We start from the raw sequence: 25,449 nt of genomic DNA on the forward strand, positions 1-25,449 counted from the left end.
CCCTGATTGTAGACCTAACAAGCCAAAAGGAGGTTCACTTCGTACCGGGAGTGTCCCAGAATCTGTTAGCGCCTGGGAGTGGGGCCCCCTGCCAGAAGGATCAGTAGGACTTTTGTTTAGGATATCAAGATCCTCACAGGGTTACTCAATGTCTTGATCAAAATTATGAAGGGGAACACAAATCTGTAATTAAAACTAAAATCCTCTGGGTTCTGAAGACGGGGGTCACGTTGGTCAGTTAGTCTACTCCCTCCTATTCCACGTGGCAAGACAAACTCCACTCAGGAGCAAGCATCCAAGGATCCATCAGACTTGCCCTTTGGGCTGGGAGTATTCTGGAGCCCTGTCATGGAGAGAGAAGAGCACTCCTGTATGGAACTATTAATGGAAGGAAGGAGGTTTTCGGGCTTTAAGATTTGGGGGCCGATGTCGTCACCGTCCTGACTCATCTACAGCAGTTAAAGGCTTGGCCACTAACTGCTCCTGAATTCAACGTGCAGGGAGCAGAAGTTAGCCAGGAAAGAATATGGCAAAATGAGAAAATCCTACAGTGTACCAGGCCCTGAATGTCAGTCTGGTTTAGTTAAGCCTGTAGTCATGCTTATGCCTCTAAATCTACAGAGAGGAGATGTGTTACAATGTTGGGCTAGGCTATCTAGGCCTCCCTGAAAGATGAGGAGGAAAATGGGTTCTAAAAGAGGAGGCTTGGGAAAAAAGCAAACAAGGAAATCCTTCACCCTCGAGCCCATCCTACTTATAACTGTTATGGTTTAGAAGATTCCCTTAGAAAAATGGTTCTCAACTTGTGGGTTGTGACCCTTTTGGCAGGACAAATGACCCTTCACCGGCACGATATGGAATAGAACATTCTGGTTCCTGAATAAAGACAAGTGAACACAGGCAGCCACAGCCCAGCCTGTTCCGCAAGGACCTTCACCAGCAAATCTAGTGACTCACCTCCACCCCGCTAGATTCTCCTTTGTACACGCTCACACCTGAGCCAGGATGGTGGCAGCAGAGGCGGTGCCAGGGGTCGGACACTCTGGATCATGGGATGCAGGTACTTCTCCCTGGAGGACCCCCATGTGGAAGGTGGGGTGAGGTGGCAGTGGCACAGCGGCACAGCCGGTGGGGACCCTGGGAAGGGTTAGATGAGGAGAAAAACTCCAAGGAAAAACCAGAATGCTATTGAGTGGGGAAAACCGTTTCCAGAGAGGAAGCAAAGGTTTCAGAAACTTCAGAAACAAACTAGCAGAGGAGGCCAATGACAACCCAAGAAAAGGCGAGAGGGATTTGAGAGGAACCTGAAGACTATGAATGTGCTCGCCAGGGAAACCATGAGAGGAAAGACGTTACGGGAACAGTCAGAACTTGAATTAAACAAAGAAACTTTTAGTGATTAAAAAAATAGTTTTGAAGGGAACCGATTACAAGGGTCCACATATAACCTCCTCTCTGGAGGATGGACAACAGAAAAGTGGGTGAAGGGAGATGTCAGACAGTGTAAGATATGACGAAATAATAATTTATAAATTATATAGGGTTCATGAGCAAAGGGGAGCAGGGAGCCGGGGGGAGGCGGAGGGAAATGACAAGCTGATGCCAAGGGCTCAAGTACAAGGCAAATGTTTTGAGAATGACGATGGCAACAAATATACAAATGTGCTGGACACACTGGATGGATGTATGGATCGTGATAAGAGTTGTATGAGCCCCCAATAAAATGATTTTTTTAAATAGTTTTCGGAATTGATGGGCCACCTTCTTTGGGGAAGTCACTCACATGAACACTGCACAGGCCAAAGTCAGTAGGTCAGGCCAGCTTTCTTGGAAGCCTTAGTCTGAGACTTGTGTCTGTCATTAAAACAGAGGACTTGAAATATAGCACCAGTTCTTAACTGTTTCGCAGTGAAACAGAAGCAAAGAGAATCTACAATGAAGGTTGGTGTTCCCGGAGGCAGGTTAAAGAGATGACCTGGGGTGGGTATGAAGGAGGATGGGACAAGACGTTGAAGGCTGCATGTGGCAACTTTTGTATCTTCTTGTGGTGTCTTCTTCCTGGTGCCACGTCCCTCCTGCACATGGCACAGCTTCCTTCTCTTTCATTCTGTCAAAGGTGACAATCACAAGGGCAGTGTCATTTGGGCTGGTGATTGAACACCTGACTCTAGCATGCTAATTGCCAATGAGGGAGCTTGGGTCTTGCTGCCAAGGGTTTAAATTCGGGAACCTCAATTGCTACTAAATCATAGTATATATATATATTTAAAAATCCAAATAGTGTACTTGGTAGTACCTAAATCCATAGCCACAGTCATGTAATTGGAAACAGGGTTGCAACCTGACAGTAAGGTGGGTAGCATTTACCTGTATGACTCCGTCATACAGCCTTAAGCATGCCTCCCTGAACTACTTCATCACATGTCACGTGAGGCAGTTTGCAGTAAGAGCACATGGTATGTGCACCCAAGATTGAAATTGCTTTGTCTTAAAATTGAGCTTGAGGATGTTAAAAACATGTTGTGGGGAAGGGAGGGGGAAAAACAAGAGGTCCTGATGGAAAGGGCTTAAGTGGAGAACAAATGATTCGAAAAAGATGAGGGCAAAGAATGTACACATGTGCAAAGAATGTTCAAAATGTACAACTGATGTATGGATTGTGATAAAAGATGTAAGAGTACCTAATAAAATGTGTAAATGTTTTTAATAAAAAAAGAAACAAACAAAAAAGTTGTATGAGCCCCTAATAAAATGATTTAAAAATATTGTGAAGAAAACTGCTTGTCTCAGGGTGAAGATATTGCCGCTGAACAGCCACTAGTTTGATACTTAGAATATAAAGGTGCTAAACCCTACCACTTTGAAACGGAACGCAAACCCCTTGGAATTAAAATGAAATCTGGCAAATGGCATACCCTTTTAGATTTAAGGGCAGTTAATTCCATCTTACAGCCCAAGGGGACCCTCCACCCAGATCGCCCCACCAAGTATGATTTCAAAGGATTTTCTTATACCGCCCACCTAATCCTGCTATGAGAAGATCCCTTTCACTGTTCCAGAATGGATCAATAGGGGCCAACAAAAAGATCCTAAATGTGAACCTTCACTCACGGCATGGGGAGTAGCACCCCGCGTGTCAGTATATTTGTAGGAAAGGTTTCTAACTCCTTAGGAAGCGTTCCAAGAGCTTCTATCACCCATTATTATATGGACGTTATCTTTTTTTTTAATGGATGACATCTTAATAGCGGATCCTGACAATGAACTGATACAAGCTTATATTCACATCAGTGAGGCTGTCTCTCAGGCAGGATTAGTAGCTGCCCCTGCTAAGATCCAGACAACCAGCCCTGAGGCATACTTAGGAAGAGCAACAGACAGAAAACTTGAAATTAGGATAGAGCATCGGAAACCATTAGATGATTTTGAAGCACTACTGGGAGATACCAATTCTTCGTCCTTCCCACAGATGTGCTCCAACATTTGTCTGACCCCTGAAAGGACCCCTCTGCTAAATACTCCTAGGGAGCTAACTCCTGAGGCTCACCTAGAATTACAGTTTGTGGGAGAACACATCAGCCAAGAGAGGGTTTCTCGGGTTGATCCAGCAGAAAGTGTTTATCTGGTGAGTTTTCACACACGTGAGACCCCCACCCTCAAATCAGGCCACAAGACAGACCCACAGGCTGACCTCGGGAAGTTATTCCTGGCCTTACAAAGTGAACTAAGATTGCTCCTCCACCCACTCTAACACACCCTGGTGAACATAAGGGTGCATTGGGGAAATGCAAATACTAACTCAGGGGCACTGTTTTCTCCTTTCCTCTGGAGCTGAACACCACCTTCTGCATCACAGTGCAGCCAGCTTGAGGCACAGATGTCGCCTGACTTGGGCTCAAGCCAGACACCTTGTCCCAGAGTACAGACATTGCCTGCAAACCACTCTTAAAAAGAGGGACCCCACTGAGTAGATCAGCCAGATCATTCCAATGCTCTCTGGTAGAAGGCACAGACAGAGCCTCTTTTGCATGCCTAGGAGCTGTGCATGCTACTAGATGCTTTCCGAGGATCTTTGTAGGCTTCAGTCAGGCCAGGTGAATCCACAGATGTTACTAGCCATCTGCTGCCCTGCTGTGCTGTGGACCCCACGACATTTGAAAAATGACTACAGCCCCAATTACACTAGCAAGAGGTTTCCCAAATTTTGTGGAGATAAGAATATTCATCATACTAAGGGCATTCCTTCCACAGGTTCTAGAGGTGAACACTGAAGTTAAAATAAAACAGACATTTCCCCTGATGATACAACGCAGTTCCACGGATCCCTGTGAAGTAGCACCCTTTCTTACTATGGAAAATCCCCAGTATAAACGTCCAGGAATCTCAACACTTACAAGTGAAGCAAGCTGTCAACAATGGCTACAGGATTTTCCACCTGCTTTCCTTCATGACGTTTTCGTCTACAGTGCAGTTACTGGTGTTTACTGAGGACTGAAGGATAAAAGACAGCCCCACATTCCTTACCTTCGTCAGGTTCCTCCACAATCTAAGTTCTTTTCTGTATAATGCAGGATTTGACCTATTGGAAAGCTGTCCTGTGTCCCTAACATGTGTAAGGGCCCCTGGGGTTTGGATTCTCAAATCTGTAGGAATGTGTGAGACACTTCTATGGGCATTCCCAGACTGATGATGTTGAAAAGGCCTCTGCCCACCGTGAGCTGCTTTAGGTGTACAGATGTGAGAAATCAAGTGAAAACTCTCCGACATTCTTTACATGCATGAGGTTTCTCTCCATGGTGAGGCATCCATGTTTGGTGAGGGAGGCTGTGTGACAAAGGCTCTCCATTTCTCACACTTAAAAGCTTCACATGACTGTGGATACTTTGATGCTTAGTCCTGGATGAGGCTTGTGAAAAGCTCTCCTGCATACCTCATTTCACTGTGGATACTGCGATGTACAAAGGTGTGAGGAATAGAGAAGCTTCCACTCTGTGCTCACATTCTTTTTTTTTAACTCTCTGCTCACATTCTTAGCGTCACTTGCCCTGTGCTCTTAGGAGTTCAGGAAGGCAATTAGAACGAAAGGTTTTCCCACGTTCCCTACGTTCATAAGGTCTCCCTCCACTGTGAGTTACTAGATGCTTATTAAGGGAATGCAAACATCCAAAAGCTATCCCACATTCCTTACATTCACAAGGTCCTTTTCTACACTACATATGAGGTAGTTTATTGTGCCAAGCAGGCCAATATGACAAAGTAATAATTTATGAATTATCAAGGGCTCATGAGGGCGGGAGAGCGGGTAAGGAAGGGGAAAAAAGGAAGACTTGATGCCATGGGCTTAAGTGGAGAGCGAATGTTGTGAGAATGAGGACAATTAATATGCAGGTGTGTTTTACACAATTGATGTATGTATGGATTGAGATAAGAGTAGTATGAGCCCCTAACAAAATGATTAAAAAGAGAAAAAAAAGTTTTAAGAGTTCCCAATAAATTATTTTTTAAGAAAACATACCACTAATTATATAGTGAATATGTATGAATAGATAGTACAATTCATAGGATCAGATATGAAGAAAACCAAGTTTGCGAATCTCAAAATACCATACACTCAAAAAATATTTTATTTTCAAAGTCAAAAGAATAGCATGGAAGGAAAGTCATCCTATACAAAAGTGAAAAAATACTCTTGAATCACACCCAAGATCAATATACTTAACAACAAAACATTCTAATGATAGTAAAAACAGCATCAGTGAAAATAGTAAAGAATAAAAGTCCTCTTTCTTTCAGTTAAGGTTATTTTCAGAAGCATTGTAGTTAATAGCCAAAGACATGAAGAAATATTTAGTTTAAAATCCACAAAACATGATCTTCAAGGCACATTAACTCTTCTTGGAATCAACATTCCTTTACTAAGAAACACTGTTTGTTAATACACTTGGTGATTTGTTTGAAAATGATAGTAGCAAGCAAGAAACCTCTTATTTTCAATCTCTAAAATTATTCTTGAACGTGATGCCTGATGTCAAAATCTCCCAGACCGTATATTAACACCTCTCTACTGTACATTCTGACACAGCTGGTGGTGTCAGACCGTAAGCTTATGCAACAATACTTAGGGCTTCTCCTTCCTGTGAATTTTCCTGTGTCTTCTGAGGTTAGAGGAGTACCTGAAGACTTTGCCACAGTCTTCACATGCATAAGGCATTTCCTTGCTGTGAATTCTCAGATGGATCTTTAGCGTAGAGGAAGAAATGAACGCTTTCCCACACTGTTGACATTCATAAGGCTTCTCCCCACTATGGGTTCTTAGATGGATAGTGAGAGTTGAAGACCAAGCAAAGCCTTTGCCACATTGTTTACACTCAAAAGGCTTTATTCCACTGTGAGTATTGTGCCTCCTGAAAGCAGTGGAATCCCTATGGTTTAATATATGTTTCTTCAGGGCAGGCTCAAAAACAAAGGCCCTCCCACATGCCTTGCATTTGTAAGGCTTCTCCCCACTGTGAATCCGCAAATGTCTGTCAAGGTTGAAAGATCGATGAAAGGTTTTCCCACACTCTTTACATTCATGTCGAACTCCAATATGAATTATTCTATGTGCACTGAGAGTTGAGGGCTGTGTGAAGGTTTTACCACATTCCTGACACAGATACGGCCTGTCTCTACTGTGAGTTCGCATGTGTGCAGAGAGACTAAAGGAACAGGTAAAAGCTTTCCCACATTCCCTACATTTAAAATGTTTCTCCCCACTGTGAATTCTTCTATGCAGAGCTAGGGCTGAAGAAGAAACAAAGTGTTTCCCACATAGTTTACATTCAAAAAGTTTCTCTCCACTGTGAGTTCTTTTATGCAAAACGAAGCCTGAAGATTGACGAAACAGTTTCCCGCACTGCTTACATTGATACGGTATCTCTCCGCTGTGAATTTTTCGATGATAAGCAAGCTGTGATGAAATACGGAAGGCTTTCCCACATTCTTTACATTCATAAGGCTTCTCTCCACTGTGAGTTCTTTTATGAGTATTCAGACTTGAAGACTGACGAAACAGCTTCCCACACTGCTTACATTGATACGGTTTTTCTCCAGTATGAGTCATTCGATGTGAAGATAGGTGTGATGAAGTACGGAAACCTTTCCCACATTCTCTGCATTCATAAGGCCTTTCTTCACTGTGGGTTTTTAAATGTTTACCGAGGGCTGAAGCACATTTGAAAGCTTTCCCACATTCCCTACATTCATAAGGCCTTTCCTCACTGTGGGTCTTTAAATGTTCACTGAGGACTGCGGGATATTTGAAAGCTTTCCCACATTCTCTGCATTCATAAGGCCTTTCCTCACTGTGGGATTTTAAATGTTTACTGAGGATTGAGGAAAATTTGAAAGTTTTCCCACATTCTCTGCATTCATAAGGCCTTTCTTCACTGTGGGTTTTTAAATGTGTACTGAGGTTTAATTTGCGTTTGAAAGCTTTCCCACATTCTGTACAGTGATAAGGCCTTTCTTCACTGTGGGATTTTAAATGTTTACTGAGGGTTGAGGAATATCTGAAAGCTTTCCCACAGTGCTTACATTCAAGAGTTTTCTCTGCACTATGAGTTCTTGAGTGTCCGGTGAGGTCTGCGGGAACCCTAAAGACTTTTCCACGTTCTTTACAACCATGCCGTTCCACACCAGTGAGTTCCGTCACAGGAGTTTCATGGGCAGAGAGACAAGGGGCATCCTTCTCCCGATCCTGACATGTAAGAGGGCTCCTCCCTCTAGTCACAGGAGTGCTTAAGTGACAAAGGCACCTGCAGGATTCTCCACATTCCTTACACGGACAGGTGGTACATTCAGTGTGACATCGAATGTGCTGACTATGAGATGTCTGATCCACGAACGCTTTTCCACAAGTACAGCATTCAAAACGATTGGGTTGGGGAGCATTTCTTAGTGGCACATCAAGACATGGAAGCTGGCCAAAGGGCTTCTCACAAGGATAGCCTCCATCCCCTTCAGCAACGCTCTTTACTTTATGGATCCTGTTAAAAACAGGCAGCATACAGTGAGAAAGACATAGGTCCACCTTTCACGACGACCAGACACGGTGACTGTGAATGGGATTTACGCCAACACATCTCATTTTTAATGGGTTAAATTATCTGCCAGAAATGTTACCATTTCAATCACTGTTTTTCCAAAAGTGACACTTTCACATTATTGATCTCAAGGGATGTGTTTCAAATACTCAGTATGTTAAATTTATGAAAATATTTTTATTGTAAAAACTCTCTGACTACATCGTTTCATGTCTAACCTGTTCTGTCAGTTTCCTGAATCCTTGGGGAATTATTCCAGAAACTGTATTACTGCCAGTATGATGGAGAGTGAAACGTAATCTAAGTAGCAAAATCTCCCACACCTTTTGACCAGGAGAAGCAATGATGGCATGTCAAAATCTGATGGGAAACAAATCTGGTTGCTATGGAGCATGCATGCTATCCTCATTTAGGCTGCTCAGCAGATGTAATTGATTATCCACTAGAAGCTGATCTGAAGCCATGGTATACAAATGGGCATCCAAAAGTTCATGGAGATACGCCATAGCTTCTAAATCCAATTCTATGTGAACTTTTTGAATCCCAAAGAAATAGATTTTCTTGGTAAATTATGTTTTTTTCGGCCAGGCACCGTCTATCCTTGCATGGATCATACTCACCTCAAACGCCTCCCCTGATCTCTCTGCTGGTCTTTCCTGCCACATGACGCCAAGATTTCCCGTAACATGGGGGACCAGGTGTTACTGTGCATGAATGTTGCCAAAATATGTTCAATGGATAACTTTTCTCCATCATTAAGTCTTCCAGAGCCTGATACAGTAAAACAGATTGGGAGTCACAATAAACAGCAAAGAGAAATGATCAAGAATGAAAAAACAACAACAAAAAATAATTCATAGGTAAAGATAGACCTGGCCACATTTTTGCAATTTCACCATGTTAGGAAGGTTGAAAATAATTTATGAGGAAATATTTCCACAAAGATTCAGAGTGATGGAGACATAAACTGCTGCAATTAGACAACTACATAGAAAGGCAGTGTCCACAACATACATGCAACCTTTGAAGGGGAGACAGGGTCTCAGGACACACAGGTGAGAGGCCTGCTCATCAAAGCAGTGTGCTCAGCCATCGGTGGGCCTTTGTCCTCCCACCACATGCTGATCTGTAAATGGCTCTACTCAAGACCACTTCCCACCCTGCAATGCCGTCATCCAAAGATTCCCTCCTTTCCTGGTGCTCCCTCTGCAGTATCCCGGGATAAAGCTGATCTCCAAGGTCCTTGCTACTCTGGGAAAATGAGCAGCTATAGCTGGAATTATACCTGTCACCAATGCATTCACTGCAGGAATGCAGTGAAGAACAGTGGACATTTCTCGAACACAAAGGAAAACACTTTGCTTTTCAGTCTTGGAAAATGGGTAGCTGTGTTTACTTACAGCAAGAATCAAACAAACTTGTAGCAGACGCAGGGAATATCACAACCGTGTTTTTAAATAAAAGGGTGATCCTGTCCCCCACGGGGCATTAGAAGGAACCACAAGGGATGCAAAGGCAGACACCTATGCTGTATCCTTCATGAAGGGCTCTTGGTCCAAAGTTCTTTATTGCCACTTGGAGAAAGGAGCACACAATGAAACTTTAGGTTCATGAGGAAACCAGGATAATGAACTTGTCCAGGGGCCTTGTGACTTTTATTAAAAAATTCATTTCCATTCCTCAGACTAAATACTAGAACAAATGGCTCCAATGAAACATTGTTATTTACTGAGGGGAGGGATTAACCATTCTTACCTACTGAGGCTAGATTTTCCAAAGTTTTCACCATAACATCTCGGTAGACTTTCTTCTGAGAAGGATCAAGCAGAGCCCACTCTTCCTGGCTAAAGACCACGATCACATCCTCAATGTCCACTGGATCCTAAAACAACCACGCATTCAAGATGAGCAAGGTGTCACGTGTTCAAAGATCCCGAGTTCTATCAAGGTGTGCTGGGGCTACAGCTACCAGACTCATTCTCCCAACAACAACATCCACTTCCTCTCTGAAGACATCTTGTATCTCAGATTTCTAGCACAGTAACATCAACTTTCCTCTGTTTGTGACCTGTCTGGAGCCATGAGGCCCGGCCTTTACTTGGAATTTATTAGCCTGAGCTCTGGATATTCTTCCACCCCAGCCTTCGTGACAGAGCACTGCAGCTGTGTTTGACATACTTATCTTGCCAGACACAGATAAGGAAGTCTCTGTCTGTCTGCAGGATTCTGTTCTGCAGTCACTATTCCTGGAATGAACTCTGCTTGCAACCTTGGGTAAGCAGGTGTGTAATGATTATATATAAGCACCTGCATCTTGTTTCCCCCACTACTGCTCTCAGGGAAGCGTCTGCATCTTGCTTCCCCCACTATTATTTTCAGGGAAACACCTGCGGCTAGCTTCCCCCATTTATTGTTCTCAGGGAAACACCAGCGGCTTGTTTCCCTTTCCCTGGCCTATTTAAGCTGTAACTTTCCACTCAATCAATGAGACTTGACAACAGAATGACCCAGCAATCTCTAGGCAAATACACAAAAGAACTCAAACCAGAATATCATGTACAACCATTGAGGAAAGTGATATAGGACTATCTCTAACCATTGGTAATAGACACGCCAAGGGCCAGCTGTACCTCTGCTGGGTATTTACTCTAATGAATGAAGGAGCCTTAACAAGAACAGATCAGCACTCCCATGTTCACTGCAGCAGTATGTACAGCAGCAAGAAGCTGGAAACAGCCAGATGCTCACTAAGAAGAATGTATACAGGTATTGGTATGGATACACAATGGAATATTATACATGACTGAAAAAGGATGAAAAAATGGAACACCTCATACCAAGGCTAGAACTCGAGAACATTATTCTAAGTGATTCACAAAGAATAAATATTGTATGAGACCACGACTATCAGGATAAAACTGGGACAGACCTGGTTCTCACATACCAAAAACAATACAGAGTATGGATTCCCGGGGATGGAAGGGAAAACATAGGAAGGTAAATGAACAGACCAGAAGGTGGACCAGGACTGACTCTGGTAAAAGGGAGGATGAATCCTGGTTAGCACCAGACCTGGGCTGGAATGCCTTCTTGATATATGATGCTTCTTCATTTAAAAAAAAAAAAAAAAAAAGCTCTATTTTATACATAAACTTGAGTGAGCACTGGGTTTGTTTCTCTAGACAACCCAGCCCAATACAACCTCCTTTGATCACGGACCTGCGCGCCCTGGGCAAGTGTGATTTACAGCAAGTGCAAAAGGCTAGTAGCCTGTACAAAATCACCTGACGTAACCCCTCATTTCAACAGGCTTAATAGGAAAAAGCACAGGAACACGTCAGCTCAGGCAGAGAGATAACTTAGCAAAATCCAGCATCTGTTCAAAATAAAAATAATTACCAAAGTGGGCTAAGAGTTTAATGGATTAATAATGAAAAAGAACATTTGCCCAAACCCTACAGCTGACATCAACTTCATGAGCAAGAAACCAGATTTTTCTGACTAAGATGGGGAAACAAGGTAAGGTGTCCCAACTCACCACTACAACCTGACACTGTACGAGAAGTCTGGGGTAAAGAAAGACAACAACAACGGATGAAAAGCAAACAGGCTTTCCTGGAAAAAAGTAAGTTGCCTTTGTTTTAAGATGTAATGATTGTTCATAGGAAAACTCTAAACAACCGATAAAAATAATCATGAAATCAATATTCCTATCAAACTCGATATAAAACATTAATATCCAGGTGAATCTGTATGTAATTTAGAATACCAGATAGCAAGTAAGCAATTGCCATTTGTAACTCAAAACACAGAAGCATTTACACAGGTAACAACAGAAACGAAATGCTCTAGAGCTTAAAAAAAGTAAGAAAATGGCAAAACTAATGAATAAACTCAAAGGTCTGACTAACAGGAGACAAAAAACTATTTCCTTGAGGTGATTTCAGCCCAGAAATATGTGGCTAGTCGGTTGTATTAAGGTAACACTTAGGTTCACTTCAAACCGTGTGATTCAAACAAGTTAGTATTTTTTTATTCATCATTTTATTGGTAGCTCTTACAGATATCTTAACATTTCATAATCCAAAGAGATTAACATAATTGCACAATGGCTTCTACAATCTGTTTCAAACCATTTTTCTGTATTCTTGAACGCTTTGCTATCAGCTCCCCTTGGTCCCCTCCCTGTCCTTCAATCAAATTATGATGAAGACTTGGAACCTTCTCGTAGGATCTTTGTAAATCAACTACTTCACTGTTTCTCTTTAGTGACAAGTGTCTTACTTAAGAAGCATACACAAATTTTCTCCAAGGAGAGAGAGCTGTCCCAAGTCAAGAAGCCACAACACAGTAGGGTCTTTAAGTATGTGGGCACACAAATACATGACTGATGGCCGTAGAGGTGGTATAAATATGAGGGGTCTTTATTATGTCTTTGGGGGAAAAGGATTCTTTATCCTTTTATTGGTTAACCTTCAGTATCCTACTGAAAACAAAAGAAGTACTCATTTTTTGCTTGTGTGTGCTTGGCCCGACAAAGTTTACTAAATTTGAATGTTGAAAAGGCTATTTCAGAAAATCTTATCTCCACCGACGGCAATGTGCACAAACTTGTTCACAAAGACAATACAAGAGCTCTATCGCCTGCTCTGGGGAGTAGTGACTCAGGTCGAAAATCTTGCCAAGGGCCGTATAAATTGCACTGAGGGGTCTTTCCTTCCAGTGGAAAGGATGGCAAAAACCAAAGACCCCTGGAAATTAGTCCGACAGACTAACAGACCCTGCAGGCCTCAGTCTCCCAGAGCAGGAGGGTGCCAGCGACCACTAACAACTACTTGAAAGGGCTTGTGTTAGAGCAGCCGTTCTCAAGCTGTGGGTGGCAACCCCTCTGGGTTCGAACAACCCTTTCACAGGTGTTGCTTAAGACCATGGGCAAACACATAGATGGCCTTAGGAACCGAGAGAAAGCTCCTTTATTGGATAGTAGGTGGGGTGGGACACTCAGTGTGACTTGTGATCAGGAATGTGTAGCAGAGAGAGAGTGTCCTGCCTTCTGGGAGGAAGACAAGAGTTGCCAGAATCCTCAGAAGAAGGCCACGCCCACACAGGCCTCATTGGCTGTGACCTGATTGACAGGGTAGATTCCACCCCTTCCTGCACGTCGATAGGAGATGATGTAACTACCACAGAGGGCTTTGGATTGAGTGGGACAGAAATGTGGAACAAAATTCCAGATTACAAAGGCACCAGGCTTTCGAGTTGGATTGAGAGTTGTGGGGCCCCCAATACTACAACCCTTTGGTCTGGAACTGAACTACACTCAGCATTAGAGAAATCAACCATTTAAGATCAAAAGGGCAGCATTTACTCAAGGTTCAGAGGGTTAGGACAGAAGGAGGCCTGGAAACAGGGAGAAAGAGGGGTCACTGGTGACAGTGCCTTGAGGGGGTTGCAACAAAGAGGTTGAATCCGCTACATACACCTTCACCCAAGTCACAGTAAAAGTTTTAAAGCGAATCACAGGAGAGCTGGTCGATGTTCACGAATGAGAAAATTCAGATGTTGAGATGCCAATTATTCTGTAACATGATCTATACTATCGATGCAGTTCCGATCAAATTCAAATGACACTTTGTAGAACCTTTCTTGGAAAGAGAAAAGGGAGGACAAGGCACGCGGTATCGAAGCTGTAAGTAAGGGGCCAGATGCTGACCAGTGGCCCATGACAGCTGCAGCTACCGTGAATGAGAGAACGGGGCTGTGCTAACAGAAAGGCTGTGCTACGAGAAAGATCTCAATAAAATGCAAGAAAGAACCAATAATCAAATCAGCTGGTCTCTCAGTAAAGATCAAGGAACATCCCAGAGAGAAAAAAAATCATCTTTCCAATAAATGGTGTTTAGGTACATCTCTAAGCAAAACAAAGAAAAGGAGATATGCAGACATTTTACAGGTTTTGACAACATTAACTCAAGACAAAGTTCAGTGCACAACAAGCAAACACCTAGAAGACAGCAGATGAGAACACTGAGGTGACCTGGAGTTCCAAACTCATGACCATCACAGGGACTCTGACTCACAGCAACCCCATATGACACACAACTGACTCTGGGGGTTTCCAAGGCTGTAGACCTGCACAGGAGCAGAAAAGGCCATCTTTCTCCTGCAGCCCCAGGTGAGGTATTATGTCAATAAAACACTACAAGCACAATCGATGATGAAACAAACATAAAGATGGTTACAATTAAAACCAAAAATGTCTTCTGCACATTTTCTACAATAAAGTGGTTCTAGAACAATCAAATCGCCTGCTAGACATACAGCACAAGGCAGATATGCCAGTGAACTCCAGCATTCAGTACCGTGGTGGGACTGATGCCTGGCCCGCTAGTGAGATCTTGCCTTCAAGAGAAGCCCCACCCCGCATCTTTGGAACCCTACATCAAGTGGACACCCCCCCCCCCACTACATTGAGGAAGATTTGGAATTCCTCCAGCTTCACCGACAGGTGATCAAGTCTCAGTTATCTCCTTACCCCGTTTCCCCGAAACTAAGACATCCCCCCAAATAAGACCTATTTACAGTTTTGCCTCTCGCTAAAATATGAGACCCCCCAAAATAAGACCTCCCCGAAAATAAGCCCCCCTGAAGCTATCATAACTCTGGATTTTGGACAGTGCCGGCAGCCGCCACCACACAGCTCATTGTTGGACGTAGAGCTGCCAGAGCAGACAGGATGTGCGAGGTCTCTTAATAAAATAAAAAATAAATGTGTATAGGGTATTCTTCATGGAAAAATAAGACAGCCCTTGAAAATAAGACCTAGCACATCTTTCGGATCAAAAATTAATAGAAGACACTGTCTTATATTTGGGGAAACAGGGCGCTTACCACTCTATTTCTTCTTTCTTTCTTTTGTTGCCCTTCTGTTTCCCACCACAGTTGGTATAAACAGGCTCATGTTTTGTTTGTTTTCTCTTTCTACGTTTTCCCTCTTCACACCCTCTCTTTCCTATGAAACGTCACTACTTGACTCCAGGTCATACCCTGCATCTAGGGCAAATCAACCCAAATAGCAGGGGGAACTCCAGCCTGCCCTCTGTGGGAGTGATGCACACCGTACAAGGAAGCTGTGACAACCATCTACAGTGTGCCGCACTGCTGAAGAAACCTGCCGGACCTCTAAGGTGATCTTGCCAACGAGGGTAATTCCGCCCTTTGTGGGGCAGGGTTTAAATTTAAATCTCTCTGGTCCCACATTCAGGCAATCCAGCTGAGCTACGTATTTCCTCATTCTCTCTCTCTCCCTTCTTTTAACATCACAGCCATTCTTAATGAGCAGTTTTCCCCTTCTTTCTCTTTCTTCTCCCTGGTCTCTCTCTGCTCTTATGATTCTCTCCTCTCCCGCTTTCCTTCCACATGCCTCAACAGGTTCCCAGACCCCTACTCTGCCTGTCCACCCAGTGAGGAGAGTTACAACCTTCCCCCTAAGACAGTCCTGCACACAGCATGAGACAGTGTTCCACACGGCACAGCATGGCGTTCGGCTCTCTCTATCTGCTTTTTAAATTTTCTCTCCTTCACCTTCTTTTTTCATCTTTTCCCGTTCTTTTTTGTTTTTGTCCTTCCTTAGCCTTTATTTCGACCTCTTCTCTACTTCCGGCCACAGTCACGGCAGATTCAGTTTTCCTTTTTCATTGTTTTCACTTGTTTAGTCTGTGCATTTTTGGAGTGTGGGAGTGGGTGTTAGTGTGCTTGGCCCTTTTGCTCCGGTCTGTTTCCTTCTCTTTCTCTCTTTCCTTTCACAAGATACTATCTGCCTCCAGGACACTACCATCTGCCTAGGGAAACTCTGCCCAACTAGGGGAGGTCCCTCTCCACCCCGCTTTTGTTGGCTAAACACACAGCTGGGGAAATTACACCAGTCCTCTTCCATACACCAAGCAGCAGGGGTCTCCCCTTCAAACGCCTGGGGGAACTCCAGCCTAAACCCCGAGGCCCTACAAGTGACTGGGGGAAACTCCTGCTCATCACTGGTGGGGCTCAACACTGCTACAGGAACATCTACCCAACCTCCAGGGAGGCTACATATAAGAACAGAACCAATTAGATGACTTGGCTTAATGGATATTTTCAGAGCTGTCCACACAAATGCAAAACCATTCGCATTCTTTTCAAATCCACGTGACATATACTTGAAGTTAGACCACATGCTGGGACACAAGTTGAACTTGAGTAAATTCAAACACAAGAGAGATTACACAGACGTCTCTCTTCGATCACTGTGCCATAAGGCTGAAAAGTAACAGAAGGACAGTGCAGAAAAGAAGGGCAAACAATTAAAGGATGAACAATTCTCTATTGGAAAAGGAGAGGCGAAATTATCATTATTCACAGATTATATGATTCTACACATCGAAAATCCCCACAACTCCACAAGTGGAGTGTTATAAGCAATAGAGGAACATGGCAGATTGGCAGGATACAAGATCAACAAACAGAAGTCTACGGTCTGCTACACACATCACAGAAGATCACAGAAGAGACCATTAAAAAGGCAGTACCCTTTACCATAGCCATGCACAAATTGAAATATCTAGGGATATACGTGATTAAGAAAATGAAAGCTGTGTACAAGGAAAATTATAAAACACTACGACAAGAAACCAAGAGTGACCTGAACAAATGGAAGAACAGCCCATGCTCGGGAAGTGGAAGACTTAATATAGTAAAGATGTCATTTCCACCCAAGGCACTATACAAGTTTAATGCTATCCCAAAACAAATACCACCATCCTTCTTCAAAGAATTGGAAAAACTGGTTACCAACTTCATATGGAAGGGTTCAAGAAACCCAGAATTACCATTGAACTCCTCAAGAAGAAGGACAAAGTGGGAGGGCTTGCATTACCTGACTTCAGCACAGATTATATGGCCACAGGAGTCAAAACAGTGTAGTACGGGTACAACGACAGATATTCAGACCAATGGAAAACAGCTGAATCCCAGAAACAGAACATCAGAACACAGGCAGCTGGTTTTTGATAACCCCCTCCCCCCAAATCAAATGTGAAGGAGATGTCCTCTTCAAAAAATGGTTCTAGAAAAAAACGGTATCTACCTGCAGAAAAATGAAGCAAGACCCTTACCTCACTCCATTCACAAGAATAAACTCAAGATGGATCACAGACCTCGCGGTAAAACCCCAAACTATTACGGCCAATGATGAGGGAATTGGGACAAACCTGAGAACCTTGGCACAGGGAATACATAGGCTATCGGAAATAGGGAAGGATACAAACACAGAGGAGTCACAAATAGACAAGTCGGATATACTGAAGATAAGTCACCTGTGCACAATGAAAGAATTCATGAAGAGAGTCCACTGACTGGGAAAACATCTTTAGCAATGACGTTCAGACTAAGGCCTTAACACTAAAATCTACAATACTTTGCAAGCTTACAATGAAAGATCTAATTGCCCACTGAGGAGGTGGGCAAAAGACCTGAACAGAAGTTTCCGTCTGAAATCCGAACGGCCAATATACAGATGAGAAAATGTTCCGAATCTTTAACCATACAAGAAATGCAAATTTAAATAACTATGAGATACCACCTAACACCCTCAAAGATAGCCCAATTAAAAATATCAGAAAGCAACCAGTTTTGCAGGGGCTATGGTTAGATAGAATCTCTCATTCACTGCTGGCAGACATGTAGGTATGTACAGCCACTATGGAAATTGATCTGATTTCTAAAACAGATGGAAATTGAGCTACCATACGACCCAGAAATCCCCCTATTGGGCATATAACCAGAAGAGGCAAGAAACAAACCACAGGCAAACATCTGTGCTCCAATGTTCATTTCGGCATAGTTCACAATTGCAAGGAGATGGAAAACCCAAATTCCCATCAAAACACAAATGGATTAAAAAACTGTGGTACGTACACACTATGCATCGCTAAAAAGCAGTGATGAACTCATGAAACATGGACGCATGGGCGAACTGGAGGAAATGATGCTAAATGAAGTAAAGCAAGCACAAAAGGGCAATAACAGCATGAGTCCACTGAGGAAAGTTTATATTTTAAAACAAGAAAATAAATGAAAAGGAGCAAACGATTGTAGTACAAACACTCCAGGGGTGAGGTCCAGGTAGTATAGCAGGAGCCAGACCAACTGCAGGGGTACATATGGTGGACAAATAAAAAGGAAATGAATAAAAAAGGGGTAGAAATGTGTAGCAGGGAATAGGACACTAACCAACCCAAGGGGAAGGTATTGTTTGTATCTCCACAGGGAAAGAGGGACCAGACTTCAATCCGGTGTTCTGGGATGTGAATGCACTGGGGCGGAATGGAGAGGGGAGCCAGTGGAGGGGCCCGAGGGCTTGGCCCCAATGCCTGGCTCGTGGACAAGGGCCAATCCTCCCAGAAGAATTTACTATAGAGGACGGCACTGAAGCTACAGCTAGGGGAGAGGGAAATGCCTGATCACAGCACAGGAGCAAAGGAATGGGGAAGATGTCCAGGCCTGGAGGATGATATCCCTGCTCCGAACACCCAATGCACAGAGTAGATCATATGGCTGATCCCATTATGTGACCCATAGTCCCTCGCTGGCCAGGGCCCTAAGGGAGGCAACACTGGACTCTCAGTGTCAGGACTGGCCTGGACTGTCCCCGCGACACCGAGGCAAAGGGTGTGCGACAGAACAGAGGGCAGAGCAGAGGAGGGAAATCCCACGGGAGTGCATAGGATAACTTTGGGACCAGAGAGTGAGTGGTACCCCATCGGACTCGACTGGAGGACACTCCTAGAGGTAAAAAAAAAAACACCAGACCTTCACCTATTTACAGGTTTTTCTTTTTACATTTTTAAATTTAATGATTGTTATTTTGGTAATTGGTTCTCTTTCTCATCTTTGTGTTCTCCTTGCTTTGTCCAGCTATGCCTCCTTTGTTTTGTGCACATTATTATCTCTGCAGGTCTTTCTAGATAAGCTGGATGGACAGTCTGGAGGAGAACACAACGGTGACCCATGGATCCGAGGGGACACGGGGGAGGGGGAGGAAAAGGAGTTGTCTTTACCAACCAGGGAACAAGGGAGCAACAAGTGATCCTAAATTAGTGACAAGGAGGATGTGAGAGGCCTGCTGGGATTCCGCAAGGCAATGTAACCAAGAGAAATTACTCAAACCGCAATGAAGGGTGAGCACGATAAAGGGACAAGAGGAATCCATAAAGTTTTGCATTTGTCATATCCTAAGAAGTGTGCTACACAGAGAAGCTGCCTGGATTTACATTCTACCTTTTTGCTGACAACTGGTTGTTACATATTTTCATGTCAATTTGAACATATATGAAAATCCAGGGGTAGTTTAGCCTGTCAATCAAGTCAAGATCTGCGGTAGTTACTCTGGTGTCATAATCTGGTACACAATCAGATGTCAATTTGGAACTCGAAGAGTGAAGGCGTGGAACTTAGTCTGTCAATCAAGTCAAAAGCAATAAAGCCTATGTGGGCATGGACTTCCTCTGAGGATTCTGGGAATACTCTGGGATTTCATGCCAGGAGAAAGGTACTGCCTCTCTCTGCTCGCTCACTTGGAGACTCTACTGAGAAGGCTCAAGTCCTGTGAGACATGCCTGAGGAGAAGCCACATGTATTTATCCTGATGCAGCCCTGGGCGCTGCAGAGGCCAGCTGGAGGGCTCTACCAACTCTGAGAGGCTTACAACGCCACCGGATCCACAGGACTTCCCAACCACTATCCTGTAATGCTCCTGAACTTGGCGTCGTTGCATGTGTTTCTTGAATCTGAAGAGGACTTAAGAGATTGTTATCAGACTTACAGACTTAGTCTGCAGTGGGTTGGGGCTTTCTTAATGTACAATTATCCTTTATATTAAACTCTTTCTAATACACATATGTCTATGAATTTGGTTCTGTACCCTACCCAGACTAACACACAGTCTGATGGAGGCTCCTAGTGGATGTGGACGTCTAATAAGGAGAGTCCAGATAACTGTCAAGTACAATTCCTCTCACCGACAAGGTGCAGTGAGTGTCGCACGAGAAGCAAAGATTTGCCAGAGAAACATGGTCCAGTCTAGAGAGCTAGAAATCTCTTACTACTGTCTTGCACACTGAAGTATCACAAGGGGAAGGAAGCCAACTTGTGACTGGGTTGTGAACCAAATCTACCTGACTCCAAATGGGAAGAGCAACCCTCGGCTTCCTGAGGACAGTGCTGGGCGGAGGAGATTGAGGGGAAGTAGGAGAGCGCCAGTGTACAAGGGCCTAGGCTGTCCTGATGGTCATGATCTGAGGTCTTTGATCATCTCCCTGAATGATCCAAGTTACTAGCCTGCAGAGTCTGAGTCACCAGCAGCTTAGGGGAAAGAGGAAGAAGAGTCGCACTTTTGCATTATTATTTCTGGACTGTCCTCATGAGAGATTCAAATTTGTGAACATCATTAGAGCTGATCCAGGCAAGACAAAAATAGAATGTCTCATTTGCCCGCACTGTTTCATGGACAAAACAAAATCACCAATGCTCAGGAATCGCTGACACTCAATGATGTAGCTATAAACTTCACCTTGGAGGAATGGCTGCTCCTGAACTCTTCTAAGAAGACTCTCTATCAGGATGTGATGGTGGAGAACTATCACAACCGGGTTTCCTTCGGTGAGGAGAATTCTGAAGTCATTGGTTCTTCCTTTCTTATGTGTTATGTGAGAATTCACTTTTTGTGGAAGTTTAGAGAAGTACTCCTGAAGGTCTTCTGCGATGACATTTCATTTTATTTGATTTACACTGTTGTGTGTTTGGTTCCACAATTTTCTTTCTTGAAGATTCTCAAAAGTTTCCCTCTTTTCTGTTCCTCTAACTTACTATGAAAGTCCACCTTGGACATCCACTCCAGTACTTACTGAATGCAAGACCACCTTGTTCTATTTAATTGGCATTCCATGATGCACACCTTCTGGACACAATCGCTGAAGACAAATCAGGTGTGGAAGCAAACGTGGTGAAGAACACTGATGGTGCCTGGCTATGAAAAGATATAGCATATGGGGTTTCACAAGCTTGAAGGTAAACAAGTGGCCATCTAGCTCACAAGAAACAAAGCCCATATGGAAGTATCACACCAGCCTGTGTGTCCATGAGCTGTACATGGAACCTGGTACCAGACATCAAAGGACAAGAAATAATTATGGTAAATGAGGGTGAGCGCAGAATAAAGGCCCAAAGCCCATCAGTAGGAAACTGGAAACCCCCTTACTTAAGGGTCGTGGTGAGGAGAGGAGCCAGTCAGGGTGCAGGGTATCAACGATGGAGCATACAACTTTCCTCTAGTTCTTAAATGCATACTCAGCCCACTATCATGATCCCAATTCGACTATACAAATCTGGCTAAACCTGAAAATGTACATGAGTACAGATAAGAACTGGAAACATAGAATACAGGACAGAGGATCTCTTCAGGACCAGTGGTGAGAGTGGCAATACCTGGACGGTGGAGGGAATTTGGGGTAAAGAGGGAACTGACTACAAGGATCGACATATAACCACCTCCCTGGTTGATGTACATCAGAAAAGTATGTGAAGGGACATGTTGCACAGTGTAAGATAAGACAAAATTATAATATATAAAGTATCAAAGGTTCATGAGGGAGGGGGAGTTGGAAGGGAGGAGGAAAAATGAGGAGCTGATATCAAGGGCTCAAGTAGAAAGAAAATGTTTTGAGAGTGAAGATGGCAACAAATGTACAAATGTGCTTAACACAATGGATGGATGTATGGATTGTGATAAGAATTGTACAAGCCCCCAAAAGTGATTTAAAAAAAGAAGGGTCTTGAGAACCTCCATCCCCTCCGCCTTCACCTTCCAGCTGCTGACCCAGATTCCAGAGACCTGCAATTACCAGCTCCACTGTACCCACTGTCCTATGACCTCCTGCATTCTGCATCATGTGGTTGTGTGACTCTGAAGTTAGGACGAGTATCAGGACTAGTATCACACACTAGTTGTGTGACTCTGAAGTTAGGACTAGACTTACGGACTTCAGTTGGATTGGGCTGGGATGTGTCCTTGGTATGTAATTACTTGATGTAAACCTCTTTCGTACACATGTGTGTCACTGGATTTGCTTCTCGAGTCAACCCAGCCTAACACAATAAGGTATCAAAAATGTTCAATTATAGCACATTTGTCAGGCTAAGGCAAGATGCACTGAAAACTGAAATGGGAGGAAAGAAAACTAGACAACAAAAACGAATGACAGACTGTCAGAGAAGCTAAAATGTGTAAGAGTCCTTATGTAATTGTGATACATTCTTGATAATTCAAAGGATTCCCCTACTCTACAGGTACAACAATCCAGGAATCAGCAATACATCAAACCCCTCGCTCCTGTGCGGTGGAGAAGCACAATGGAGACACCAGCAACACAGCAGGGTCCAGAGCGGTGGCAGGGCCGAGAGTGAAAGCAGCAGCACTCACTGGACTCTTCAGACTGGACTTCACTGAACAGACGCACCAGAGCTGAGACTTGAGGCTGCAATGCGCACATCCAAAGGATCGCTGAGGAGAGATTTCCCAGACAGAGGAAAACAGCCAGAGAACAAGCCTCAAGGTGGGAATGAGTCTCGTGTGTTCGAGGAAGAGCCAAGGGCTGGGCGTCACTGGAACAGACCGAGATGTGAAAGAGCAAGGGGAGAGGAACCTGACCTGTGATTTGTGGTCAGAGGACAGATATTCTCATTCTCGGGGACTTGTTGGAACTGAAGAGAGTCTGACTTCTTTCTCATCGGGGAGCAGAGCAAGGTAACATTTCAGAGCAGAAGAGGAAACTGATCACACAGCTGCCCAAGTATTGGTGTGTACAAAAGAGGCAGGAGGAACCCTTGAGTTATGGACAAAACCAGGGAAGAAATGATGACAGTTTAACTTGTGCTGGTGTCTAAAAAATTTCAGAAACATGGATCCACAGCTCACAGCTGGGCCCACACACCATGTTTCCAATCCAGCCACACTCATAAAGCAAGACTAGCACTAAACAGAGCCCACTGCAGAGTCAAGTAGAGAAGATGAAAGCATAAACTTGACTTGAACAGTTAAAACTTTGGCAGCAGATTCCCACACCCCCTTGGATGAGTGCTAGAACTGCTCTGGTGTCCCATATTTTCTGTATTTTGGGTGGGTATTTTTTGTTTCCTTTTGGTTTGTTCAATGAGGTGGTGTTTGGTCAATGGGCTCACCCTCTTGAAGCTAAATTACATGGTATTTCGTTTTTTTGGTACAAGAAACCCAGACTACATGAGCCTATACCGTAAATAGAACTTTTTAGGGAGGAGGGGGTACAGTGTTGGTGACGAGGTGAAGTGGAGATGTCAAGCTCATGTGAAAACGGAATGTTTGGAAACTGACTCAAGCACATGTACAATTCTGCTCACATGAGTTTACTATGGAGTGATATATGTATTAATTCCCAATTAATACAATTTTGTAAAGGCAAGAAATACCAAAAAACGGACAAAGACTAGCACAGGTGGCCCAGCACTCACCATTTCCTGGCTGCAGTTTGGAGGTCTAAGGGTGTGTGCTCTCTACAGTCACGAAGGCCCTTCAGAGGGAGGAGTGGAGTGGGAGGCAGAGCACCAGGCAGTCTGGAGTCAGATGAGGAATGTTCCGTCCACACACAGGTCACAGCACTTGAAGTCCTTCCTTCAAACTGGCAGATGTGCAAGATGAATGGTCAGGTCCCTGCTCCACAGGGTGAGCAGAAATGGAAGCAGCACAGGGAGGAGACAGAGGTGAGTAAGCAGCAGGCAGCAACAAGTGTTTGGTTTCCTCCCAGGTTCCAGCACTGCTCCACCTTGGGGACATTTGCACTGAAGGCAGAACAGGCTCCAACCCCCAGATGAAATCCTGCTTTCTTCATTTCCAATTTCCCAATCTAAACCTGGTCCATATCCCAGAGTTTCCTACAGCACTGTTTTAGTTTGTAAAATAATGATTAGAAATGTTGATGTACTTTTTCAACACAATAATTTACCTGTCCTTGCATCCATTGAAGGATTTTGATTACTTCCTTGACACATGATCCCTATGTAACCCTTGATGCTAATATTCACTCTTCTGACATTGAGAATACACGGTTCAATTTCACAAAACCTCTAACCTCATAAAGATGTGATTCTCTGCAGTTCAATCTGGAGAATTCCATGCACCACAGATCTCACCCACACTAAGTGCATCATGACTTCTATGAACCCTCACCACCTACATTCGGGTTTCTAATAAACATGGCAGTCTGTATCAGAAACACTAGAAATGGCAATATTGTTTCTCACATGCCCTTGATGAAAACGTGTAGTTCACAAAGAAATTCCACAAAGTATGACTCTGTGTAGATGCGTTCCGCCTGAAATTGGGATATAGTCTTAGATGTATAATCTTATTTTCAACCCACGTTTCTTAAACCTTACGTGTTGTAAATTCGCACAGTCCTTCAAGGAAGGGGGTACATTCCGCACCATCCTCAGTTTACCTGACCCGCAGGATGAATTCTTCCCTGGGTGCCTGGTCTGGGTCAGGAGCAGTCCTCACAAGTCCAAGGACAGGAGACACAGCAAACAAAGCGGTGTCACCTTCAGGTCGCGGCCTGTACCCGAGACCACGCCCTTGACGGAAGTCACACCTGATTTTGAGTCCAGGCCGTGAACACCTGAGATAAGCGTCCAGTCAGTTAACGCTCCTAGTTGACTCCTTGTCTGGAAGCCGCCCACGATCCCTACCTCACACTGCACTTCCGTGCGTTACAGCAGGCGCCGTGCGGACCTGCTCCAACTGCTGCCCCTCCGACCGGCGGAGGCGGCCTTCCTGAGGGGGCTCCGCGTGACGGGCCGAGGGGGGAGGGGAGGCCACGTGACGGAGCGCGCGCCACTCTGAGGACCGAACACGACGTTAAAAGAGAAAGAAAAGCAAGGGCCCCGCGTGGGGACTGCGGGGCGCGCACGGGGACCGGGGCGCAGGCCGTCAGCCCGGGGTCCGGACGCTGCACGTGTCTCCACACGCGGGGCGCCGGCAGAGACGCCGAGACCGCGCGGAGACGGGCGACCCCCGCCCGGCGGGCTGCGGACGGGCGCGCAGGGGGCGCTGGGGACCCGGGAGGACGCGGAGGGCGCCCTCGGGCTCGGCAGGGGCTGCGGGACCCCGGACGGGGCGCTGGGACGCCGGGAAAACTCACCTCAGACGCGCGCGGAGAAGCGCGACCAAGCGCGGCGGCCTCGCAAGGAAGAGCACTTCCGCTTCCGGTCGCGAGGTGCCCCCGGCTTGAACTTCCGGGCGGGA

At 44.5% G+C, this 25,449-nt stretch overlaps 1 protein-coding gene across 1 annotated transcript; it reads right to left on the reverse strand.

The window, feature by feature from the left end:
* Nucleotides 1-5,651: 5,651 nt before the first annotated feature.
* On the reverse strand, nt 5,652-25,230 carry LOC142435580 (uncharacterized). Its single transcript, XM_075539812.1, has 4 exons — nt 23,661-25,230; nt 9,840-9,966; nt 8,705-8,855; nt 5,652-8,027 (listed from the first exon to the last, which is right to left on the reverse strand). The coding sequence occupies exons 1-4, from the start codon at nt 23,661-23,663 to the stop codon at nt 6,119-6,121; spliced, it is 2,190 nt and encodes a 729-aa protein (XP_075395927.1). The 5' UTR covers nt 23,664-25,230; the 3' UTR covers nt 5,652-6,118.
* Between the last annotated feature and the right edge of the window lie 219 nt (nt 25,231-25,449).

The sequence above is a fragment of the Tenrec ecaudatus genome, chromosome Y (genome assembly GCF_050624435.1).
Source record: "Tenrec ecaudatus isolate mTenEca1 chromosome Y, mTenEca1.hap1, whole genome shotgun sequence".
Taxonomy (NCBI): domain Eukaryota; kingdom Metazoa; phylum Chordata; class Mammalia; order Afrosoricida; family Tenrecidae; genus Tenrec; species Tenrec ecaudatus.

Coding starts and splice junctions, on each gene's coding strand:
- LOC142435580 (XM_075539812.1), bottom strand. Junction 8,856..9,839: donor GGAAAATCTAGCCTCAGTAG/GTAAGAATGGTT, acceptor TTACTGTATCAG/GCTCTGGAAGACTTAATGAT. Junction 8,028..8,704: donor GATCAGGGGAGGCGTTTGAG/GTGAGTATGATC, acceptor TGTTTTTAACAG/GATCCATAAAGTAAAGAGCG.